This window comes from Urocitellus parryii, chromosome 14, assembly GCF_045843805.1.
Source record: "Urocitellus parryii isolate mUroPar1 chromosome 14, mUroPar1.hap1, whole genome shotgun sequence".
NCBI lineage: Eukaryota > Metazoa > Chordata > Mammalia > Rodentia > Sciuridae > Urocitellus > Urocitellus parryii.
The window spans coordinates 15,078,787-15,089,966 of record NC_135544.1 but is presented as its reverse complement, the minus strand read 5'-3'; the positions used below and the strand labels follow the sequence as shown (position 1 = coordinate 15,089,966).

General features: G+C 40.5%; 1 protein-coding gene across 9 annotated transcripts in view; it reads left to right on the top strand.

Moving 5' to 3' along the window:
* The window catches only part of Slc20a2 (solute carrier family 20 member 2), a 101,240-nt gene extending 99,977 nt beyond the window's left edge, over nucleotides 1-1,263 (top strand). For all 9 annotated transcript variants that reach the window (XM_077792434.1, XM_077792430.1, XM_077792435.1 and 6 more), the window contains one exon: nucleotides 3-1,263. In XM_077792434.1, coding sequence (XP_077648560.1) covers nucleotides 3-167 — 165 coding nt within the window. In that variant the 3' untranslated portion in view covers nucleotides 168-1,263. The remainder of the gene's footprint in view (nucleotides 1-2) is intronic.
* The last annotated feature ends 9,917 nt before the right edge of the window (nucleotides 1,264-11,180 follow it).

Here is an 11,180-nt window from a genome sequence, read left to right as displayed (position 1 = left end):
AGGTGGGTTCCGTGGTGGCTGTGGGCTGGATCCGCTCCCGAAAGGCCGTGGACTGGCGCCTCTTCCGTAATATTTTTGTGGCCTGGTTTGTGACTGTCCCAGTGGCTGGGTTATTCAGTGCTGCTATCATGGCTCTTCTCATATATGGGATCCTTCCATATGTGTGATTTGTCTTCTTCCAACCAGTAAACTAAAGGGATAGTCTAGCATGGGTATGTGGAAGGTGTTCCCTCATATCTCTGTCTCTCTCTCTCTCCACCCCTCTCCCTCCCTCCCCCGCCCCGACACACACACACACACACACACACACACACACACATCCCATCCACACACAGCTGTCTCCCAGCCAGCTCTCCACATCCTTTTCAAATGGTTCCAGACTACACACCTCACCCAGGCTGCAGAAATTCATCTTCCAGAGCTAACTTAACTACTGTACATAGTAATATGTATTAAACTGTTATCGTGGTGATATAATGTGGTGCAGTTACTTATATATTAAATATATATTGTATACATAGAATAGGTAGCATTATTTCAAACATTCAAAATGGGAGTGGAGGTTATTGCCTAGAATTCAATATTCAATAAATCTTGTACATAATGATTTCTGTGGCAAATGTTAAGGCTTTTTCAAAAGAAAGTATAGATTGGAAAATCTTTTTTTGCCCCCCTCCATGATACTTTCTTCTTTAATATACTGTAAGATAAATGAGATATAAGATACACAATACAAACTTGGGCAGGTGTACATAGGCCCACATGTGATTAAATAATACCAGGACAGAGTTCACAAGTGCTTTCACTGAAGTATTTGTTCATATACTATGTATGGATTATTGTGTAATATATCATAATTACTTTTGTAAATACTTAAAACTGTAATTTTTTAATGGTGTGCTTCCCTTATACTTTTTTGATCAGAGAATTTTGGAAAGTACCAAAGAAGCAGGGGAATAGTTTGCCAGTATTATTTTTTCACGTTGTTTGTACCCCCTCCTCATTAACCTGGATGTAGTAAGACCACCCAAGCTCTGACTTGTCCTAGAGCATTGTGTGTGGTTGAGACACCAGCGCCCATCCTGTTCATATCACTCTTGGATTCCCCACCCCACCAGCACCACCACTGCTGCCACATACCAGATACTGGTCAGCCCTGCAGTGGCCTTTCATTGTCACCAGCGTGGAGAATGTACAGATGTAAGGATGTGTAACTAGACACTACACATCAATCCAGTTTAAATTTCCATCCCTGTTCTCCCCTGCAGCTTGAAAAAAGGGATTGTCTCAAACTTTAAAGCCAGTGAGGCTTTTTTATTGCTTTGACATTCTAGAAATTCAGGGGCTGGAGTTGAATACTAAAGGTACACTGGGTGTGAGGATTTCCTTGAGGCCTTTATTAAGTGGGAGATCCTGATGCTCTCTTGTAGTCCCACTGGATTCTCTTCTCTTTTGATAGCGGGAGGAAGTATGACTAATGTTAGAGCCTGAAACTATGGAAATGCTGCTAAAATTTTTATATTGACAAACATTTTCTCGGTACTTCATTGTGATTTTCATTAATCAACCATATTAAATTTATAATAAAAAATGCCCCTCAAAAGTTTGCTTCTGAAGTCTTTTTCTGAATAGCTACAAAATGTTTATCTTTCAGAGTTTCCACAAAAATAAAAGCTATATAATTTGGCCTCTTAGTTTTCAGATACATTTTCTCCCCTATTTTACTACCCCTACATGTTATGCAGAAAATACACAGGAACGAGAAAAGGAAAGAATGGCCTACACAACCAGGATTCAGAAATCCCTACTGGGAACAAACACATACAGATTGGAGCTGTCTGACCACAAGGTTTGTCCCTGGATCAGGACTTTGCTAAAGGAAGTACCCCTCTTCCTGCTCAGCCTCTCCAGCTTGGCTCATAAGTTAGCCATACTTCCAGGCTAAGGGCCAGCAGGTAAGTGCAGATCCTATCTATCTGGGCACAAGCAGCCAACAACAACAAAACACCTGAGGCTTCAGAGGAAAATATCCCCCTTAATATTCTGCAGCAGCAGCAGCAGCCAAAAGCTGCCTTCCCTTCAGGAGCTAAGGAGGTAGCAGATGATGGCGTCTTACTCTGTAGCCCAGTTGGCCTCTAATTTCTGAGCTCAAGTGATCGCCTACAGGAGCATGCCCCCATGCTGAATCACTGATTTTTTTAAGTCACCTGATGCCTTTCATTTTCCCACTTTTGATAAAGATTTTGATAAAGAAAGTGCAATATGTTCCAAAATCTATAACAAAAATAGCAACACAACACAATGCAAGCAATACTGCACAGACCAGTCTGGTGGATGCAGGCAGTAGATCCTTTCTAGTTTGCAGCCCCTGTCCTTGGAGAACTGCCACCTGAGTCCTGACGCAGCTCCAAGTAGGCGGGTGGCAGAGGCAGATTTCCAGCAAGTGAATGGGGACAAAGGTCATGCCTCACCAGCAATGTTTTGAGAGAAGCCTTGCACACTACACCCCCTTTCCCAGGTTTTATTATCTGACAAACAGATGGGCTAGCCACTTGACAATTGAACCCCCTAGAGGAGGGGAAAAGTCCACTCTAACCCAGACTCGTCCCCCTCAAGTCATTGCACAGCAAATGCTCTAGTGAATGGTGGAAGGGGCCCGTCAGGCCACGGGATGGGGAAGCAGATGCCCTGATTAGCCAATTGGTGATGGTAGGTTAATCTGGTCAGGCAGAAGGTAAGTTATGTCACAGGGGAGGGGATGGATGCTGGTAGAAGGCTCTGGTGGGCCAGTAGCCTGCAGTTATCCCCAAGAGTCTTTCCTCAGATTTCACCAGCCTCTGCTTTTAATAATGCAAACACTCTAAGAAGGAAACACATGAATCACTGGCATCTTAGTGTGTGTTCTAGACAGCTTTCCTACACGGAAGAGAACAGCCTGGGGCAGACAAGAGAGCCCTACATAGGGAGGAAGGACCCTGGAGACTCTTGCCCAGTGTCTGGGCTCCCCAGGGGCAGAGCTGGGACACTATTAAAAGCAGCTGGAACTCCTTGGACAGTTGTCTTTTTCTTCGATTTCTGCCTTCCAGAGGGACTGAACTCGTGAGCAACTATCTAATATCTTCAGCGAGGTAATTTTTTAAATAAATCCTTCCACCTCCACTTCCTAAGCTACAGCATTAAGCTTCAGAATTCTCAAGTAGTAAAAGAAAAAAAGTTTTAAATCCTACAGTTTGGAAAATAAAATGTAAAGATCAGTGTCATTAATGATTTTACTCGATTATAAAGCAGAACCAGGAAAAGGTAGAATTTAGACTACACACTGGGGCTGGGGTTGTGGCTCAGTGGTAAAGCGCTTGCCTAGCACATATGAGGCACTGGGTTCGATCCTCAGCACCACATAAAAATAAATAAATAAATAAATAAAGACATTGTGTTCATCTACAACTTAAAAATTTTAAAAAAATGATTACGCAGTGATTTGCTGTTCTAAAATGAGATTGTATCCAGACTCTGCTTACCTGTGGGAGACCAAATTTGCCTGTTACCTTATAGTGATCCTGGAGGAGCAGCTCCTGGAGTCAGGCAAAACTGAATTCAGATTTCAGCTCCTGCTTATTGCAGTGACTTTGGGCAACTTCCTTAGTCTCTTGTTAGCTCCAGTTTCATATGCAAAATGTGTACATTGAGACCATCTCACAGGATTGTATATTGAAGGGCTTGGCCCAGAACAAGGACTCTATGAACTAGTGCTTGTTTTCATTTCCTGTACATGAAGCCTTTATTCATTACTTTTCTTTTTTTGAGATGGGAGAGTGTCTATCTTGCCCAGGCTGACCTCCAACTAGTGGACTCTCCTGCCTCAGTCAGCTTCCTGAATAGAATTCTGGGAGTGTTCCATACCTGATCTCACCACCTAATTTTTTTTTTTTTTTGTACTAGAGATTGAACCCAGGGGAGCTTTGCCACTAGGCTACATCCCCAATCCTTTATATTCTTTATTTTGAGAGAGGATCTCACTAAGTTGCTGAGGGTGTAAGTTGCTGAGGCTGGTCTTGAACTTTAGATTCTCCTGCCTCAACCTCCTGAATAGCTGGGATTACAAGTGCTGTGAGGACCACCACAACCAATCTCACTGCTTCAAATTTTTTTTGAACAATTCCCTCCAGAACTCCTCTGAGAACACTGAAATGGGTGCTGGAAACAGCTAGCTAAACAAGACAAAACTGCCTACAGACTAAAAGAAAGTGGAGTGTGGGTTATCTGCTTGTTTGATGGGGAAAAAAAATGGGTGAGACCTATACAATGTGGTTAAATAAATAGGAAATGTAACCCTACACTTGAATTTTCACCCTCTTATATTTCTATAATATATCATCCTTTACTCTCAAAAAAGCAACAAAACAACCTGAAGGATATTATGAAAAAAGGAAAAATAAATCCCCACTATACCATCATCCCACCCCCATCCTTTTTGAAACATTTTCATTACCCTTATTTTATTTGGTCTTTGAAACACCTGGACCTGGCCAGGTACTGGGGAAATGAAGGCACAGAATGAAAAAACATTTAGGTAGCCAAATGGTAACAGGGATTGAGAAGACCCCAGGATTCCTGACCCTTATCTCAGTCTCTTCCAATTTAGCGGCTGTCAGACTGTCCTTCACTGCAGTCTCCATAAAAAAGGAGGACTGTTCAAAAAAGCAAACTCTATTTGTTGGTGGTTCATTGATTGTAACAAATGTGCTATATTAATATACTCTGTTGATAATAGGAAGGCTGAGGAAGCGAACAAATATGTGGGAATATTGTTACTTTCTGTTCAGATTTCTGTAAAACTAAAGCTGCTCTAAAAAATCAGGATTATTAATTTTTAAAGGATACATGTTTATAACAAAGATAAAAAATGTAAACAAACAAAAAAGTCTAGATCTAGAAGGAAGATTTAGAGAAGGAACACTGACCAGTGATTAAAAACTTGAAAAGGAAGTCTAGGAAGAAAAGGAAGGGGTTTGTTCTGCCTGTTTCTATGAAGGAAATATGAGGAATTAAATATGATTTTAAGTAAAGCATTCTCCAAGGTATTGAGAACAACCAACAGTTCTCCATGTGGCAAGATCTAAACCTACTTAAAAAGCAAAAGGGATTTTGGCCAGAGAAGAATGAACAATTTTCTTGCCTTTCCCCAGATTTGCCGCATAAGTTTAAACTAAACCCTGAATTTAAGAGATTCCAAACCATGAATTGATAGGGAAGGGGCAAGGATTGAACGACTCCAAAGACAGAAAGCACCACCCAGGTAACTAGAGCGGCACCTAGTGGTTTAATTACAACTATGACCCTTTAAAATTGCAGCAGGGAAGTCGTCTCACACAGTGTTATCATAATGTAGAGTTGCAAAAAAAATGCCAGAAATTATCTGTGCTTCCTTTGATGGTCTTAGGTGACCATGATCACTTGCAAAAGTCCTCATTACTGGAGAGTCTGACTTGGCTCACCCGCCTATGATGGCTTATTTTCATTCGTTCAGCAAACATCCAGGAGAGCCTCATGTGCTAGTTACTGACCTGGCCAGGATAGGAAGATGAAAAGACCACTAGGAGTTCACAGGCAGAAGAGAAGACAGATTAAACACAACTGCAGTGGGATTGTTGCCATCCTGAGGCTTTGGAGCAGAGCAGGAGCCGTGGGCAAGGGCTGCTAAGTGATTTGAGGAGATCAGAGAAGTTTTCAGACAAAAGGTTGAAATTTGGCAGAGACTGCAAGTGCAGAGTGGTCCTGGAAAGCATAGGTTGTTTGGGAAATAGTGGGTTCTGGATGCCTGCAGAATGTCCAAGGAGAAATATCTGACAGGAGATTTGGAGTTCAGGAGGGAATTCTAGCTGGCTTTAGGAAGCAGCTGTCCAGGAACCAGATGGGAGTAAGGGTGTCTAAAGGCAGAGTGAAGTCGGAACATGAGAATCTCTAGGAAGATGTGTCAAAGAACACACTGCACTTGCCCCAGCAACTCAAGTTTTGGGCACATTCCCACAAATCAATTTCTGGGAAAAGGTAGGAACCAACTACAGCTTCAAAGTGCACACACAAAATACTATTCCCAGTTCCATGTGCCTCGGCCATATTTAAAACCCACTCTGTACCCTTTCATTCATTCACCCAACAGAGGAAGGAAGTGTAGTTAGTTTTTTGTTGTGTTGTTGCTTTGGCTTGGTTTGGGGTTTGGGGTTTTCCCCCGCTGGGAGCTAGAAATTGAATATGGGGCCTTGAATGTGCTACATATGTGCTCTATCTGAGCTATGCCCCTCATCGTTGGCCACTGGGGAAGAATGAACTGGACATGATGGAGTCAGTTCCTCTTAAGAGCAAAGCATTCCCCTGGTCCATGCCATCCAGCCTGGAAGGAGGGGAGGTCAGTCCTGGCCCTGTATAGCTTATGACTTTCTCCCTAAGCTAGAGCATCAACCGGCTTCCAGCAGTAGCAAGGATGTTTTTTACTTCTATCTACTAACAATTTGTCTTAATTTACAATTTGTTTAAAACCTGGGTGAGGGAGAATGGGGCTTCAATAGATTATCCTTATTCTGAGAAGGCCCCAGAGGTATATAGAAACCCCTGGGTAAAAGTGAATGTAATTAGCAAAAGCTCCTCACACAAATATAACAACATATACTAAGAACCAGTGTGTAGAGTCAGGGAAGGTGAGGACAGAACCTGAATGCCGACATCTAAGTGAGAGCAAAAGCGGGGGGATCTGTCCTCTGAAAAACTAGCAGAGGAAACAGAGTATCAAGCATCCAGAATAAGAGGCTACAGGTTTAAAGGGAATACGGACTGCATGTGTAGAAAACAGCAATCCTCACACATAGACACACATAAGACAACACAAGAGAGGCACAGAAACGGCTTCAGCTCTTTCTTAGATCTCTTTCTATCCAAGGTTCTAGAACCTGAGCCCTAGCCGAGTTCTCAGTGATCTTCAAGAGCAGACATTTAGTAACCAAATGAAACTTTAAGACATTTATTGTCCTCTTCTGTCCCTGAACAGATACTGAGAGTATGACGTTAAATTAGCAATGGACTGAGACATATTCCTGGTCACTTGCAGAAGCAATTAATACTACTGGTTAACTTTAATTTTTCATTACAAACTTAAATAAAAACCTCATGCCTATTAGTTTCTCAGAAGCAACACCAATACTTGATAACTTTACAAAGGGTAGCAGGTAGGAACGAATGGCATTTCTTTTCTTGGCCAATGCCTCTGGACCCTGAGTGCTCAGCCTTGAAGTCACTCATCACCTGTTAGACACCCTGCCTGTTGTGCTACTCTAGGCACCTCTGCCTTTTTTTCAAATAACTGGTAGAGTTTTTTTTTCTTTTTTCTATTACAGAAATAATAAATTCACTTTAGAAAACTGGAAATATAAAGTATAAAAAAAGTAAAATTACTTATAATTCTACCTTCCTGGGATAATGACTACAGATATTTTGAGCATTTTCTCCCATACTTGCATACAGATTTTTTTAAAATAAAATTGAGATTAATCTTTTATTTTTTTCTGTTTAACAATATACTGTGAAATTCCTGTTTCCTTTAGAAAAACGGAATGTAATGGCAGACAAATATTCCATTTAATGAATATACCATCATTTATTTAACTATTGCCCTACTGGTCCACATTTGGTTATAAATTTTTCATCCTTACAAAGAACACTGCGAGAGAAACCTTGCACATTATCAGTGCATCTCTGATGATTTCCTCAAGGTAAATTCCTAGGAGTGAAGCCACTGAACCAAAGAGGCCACTGATGTTAAAATATATATTTATCATGTTAGTTTTTGCTCCTGTGTGCCAAACACAGGCTGTGGTGAGGGCCAAACAGACATGGCGGAGACAGAGCTGGGGTAGGAAGGAGGCAAGAAGGGTTGGGGAGCAGCACAGGTGAACAGCAATGCCTGCATTTCCTGGGGGAGAGAAGGAAGCCATGAGAAACCACATGAACTATTCTATTCTGGGAAACCTCTCTCATGGTGTTCTTTTCTGGATTTCTGGACTCCAAGATGTTTTCAGGATTAGATTGGTTCTTATAAAAAGGCCAGCATGATGCTTATACAAAAGCTTATATCCTTTTCTTTCTACTAGAACTTAATGTCTCTGTCAGTGATAAGGATTCTTAGCAGACAGTCCAACCAGCCATGACTCAATACAATTACTGAATAAAGGCTGAACTTATGTTTATATTTACATGACTGTATCATTAATACAAAATTTGGTTTCAGCTCTGCAATATCAATTACATCATTTAAAAGAAACAGTAAAAGGGAAAAAATACAAAAATATAGCAATCCCCTTCTCATCCATTCTAGGCCATAAACACAAACCATCTCAGGAGATAAATAACAAATAATTAAGGGTGATTCTCATCAGCAATTCCTTGCATATATCCTTACGAATTCCCATCCCCATCATTTCTACCCATTATTTTTAATCATACTAGACTGAAAAACTGCCCTTGGATAGCAAAGCTCTCAAAACACACTATAGCTGGCTCCAATTTGCAGGACTCATTCCTCCACCCCACACCATGATGGAATTCCTGGGTGCACTCTAGTCAGCCCACCACAGCATCCCATCCACACACACACACATGAAGCAGGACTCTCTTGTAAGAACTACACTGCCCAATAGCCACTAGCTACATGTTAATTAGATTGGGGTGTTAATGAGGCAGAACTAATTTATGGCTTACCCACCTTCCTGTATATTTTATTACTTGTAATGAGGGTTCAATAAAGATAATATTAGAAAAATAAAATGATGTGATTGGTATTATAGATATAAGTGATATCAAGTTATTACCCATTTACCCATAATTTGGGTAAAGGATATTGTCTAGTAAAGTTAAGACAGTTTTGGTGGTCTGAGGGGTAACTTGCACAAAAATTTTTCAAAAAGCAAATGTGTCTACTGACCAGGGGGGCAGCAGATCTCATGAAAATCAAAGATCAGTAGAGAAAAGGGCCAGGCATTGTGTCCCACGCCTGGGATCCCAGCAGCTCGGGAAGCTAAGACAGGAGGATAGCGAGTTCAAAGCCAGCCTAAGCAACTCCACGAGGTCCCTCAGCAACTTAGTAAGAACCTGTCTCAAAACACAAAAAGGGCCATGGATGCGGCTCAGTGGTTTAGTGCCCCTGGGTTCAATCCTTAGTACACACACACAAACACACACACACAAAAAAAAAAGAGAGAGAGAGAAAAAAAGAAAAAGGACCAGTGGGAGGGAGAAAGAGAGGGAAAGGGGAAATACTAAGAAGGGGAAATACTAGGAATGGTATCAGTCAAATTATACTATTACATTGTGAGCATGTACAAACACATAACAACAAATCCCACCATTATCTACAACTATAATACAATAAAAATATGGGAGAAAACCAGTATATTTTCTCCTACAAAAGTGATAAAGGGCTGGGGATGTGGTTTAGTGGTAGAACATTTGCCTGGCATATGTGAAGCCTTGGGTTCAATTTCCAATACCACGAAAACAGATAAATAAATAAACCTTGTAATAATTTCAAAGTCTGCTAACATTCAGTGTTTCTTGGGATGTAATAAAATAGGCACTTGAACACCATTAGTAGAAATATAAATAGGTACAAAATTTTTGAAAGGTCATTTTGTACTACCTACCACATGCCTATACCTTGACTTGACCATCTCATGGTTAGAAAACCCTTACTGAACTACACTGCCCAATAGCCACTCGCTATATGTGGCTATTTTAATTTAAATTAACTAAAATAAAATAAAATGAGAAGTTCATTTGCTGAGTTGCCCTTATTTCACCTTAAGTGCTCAAAAACCATTGGTATGTTGTGGACCATGCCCACTATATAGGGCAGTGCAGATGTAGATCACTTCATCATCACAGAAAATTCTACCAGGCAGTGCTGCTGTGCTTTGTTCACAAAAGTGAATGATGACATTCAATGTTACATTGGTTAAAAAGCAAAAAAAAAAAAAGTGTTGGGGGGGGGAAAATATGAAGCAGACATGAACGAACAAAGCAGACTCTGGTATGTTAAATTAAAAAATATATTGCAGTCAATTGTAATTGGCATATGCCTGTAATCTCAGCAACTTAGGAAGCTGAGACAGGAGGACTGCAAGTCGGAAGTTAAAAAAAGAAAGAAAAAGGACTGGGGCTGTGGTTCTGTGGTAAAGCATCCCTGGGTTCAATGCCCAGTGCCACACTCTCCCCCCACCAAAAAAAAGTATATTGCAAAACAAGATATGCATTTTTAACATTTTATGTATAGGTATTTGGAAATCTATAGACAATAAAAAAATATCTACAAGGATATATACAAAAGTAATAGTGAAAAAAAGATTGGAAAAAGGAATGGGAATTGGTACTTTTATTTCTAAATAGTTTGAATTTATTACAACCAGCATATATTACTTGTATACTAAAAAAGAGAGAGAGAGAGGGTAGCCACGCATAGTGGCATATGTTTATAATCCCAGCTGCCTGGGAGACTGAGTCAAGAGGACTGAAAATTTGAGGTCAGCCTGGGCAACAGAGAGAGACCTGTCCCAAAAGAGGAAAAAAAAAAAAAAAAGAAGAGATTTTTTTTAAATAATTTGATTTTAGAAAGCCTTGAAAATCTTAAACTCTACTCTGATAAGCAAAGAAGGAAGAACTCAGTGGTACTTCCTTCTTTGCTTATCATTTTTCTAGATAAACTAATCAAAAATATTTTTCTGAAGCCCCAGAGGATCCAGAGGCATCCTTCTACAGCTTTGGCGCTATTCTACCAGTATCACTTCCCATCCGATATTTCCCCAAATTGTACTCTTTTCTTTGCTCCATCTTTTCACCAAATCATACCCTCCCTCTTTCTCAGGAGACTTATGAAACTACTATCATGACACTACCCTGTCACACCACAAGAGAAAGCAAATACCTCAACAGATGTATTTCTCCCCAGAAGAACAAAATCTACCTTTTCATCCTTCAGCCCAAGCAATGAAAGTGTGAGGGTAATGAAAGTAGAATGGATAGGCAACAGTGTTTTAGAAATACCACTTTGGATACATATCCCATCTATGAAAGTATTTTTTAAAAGACCACATCAAATACAAGAAAACCACCACTAGCAAATCAGATAAGCAATCGTG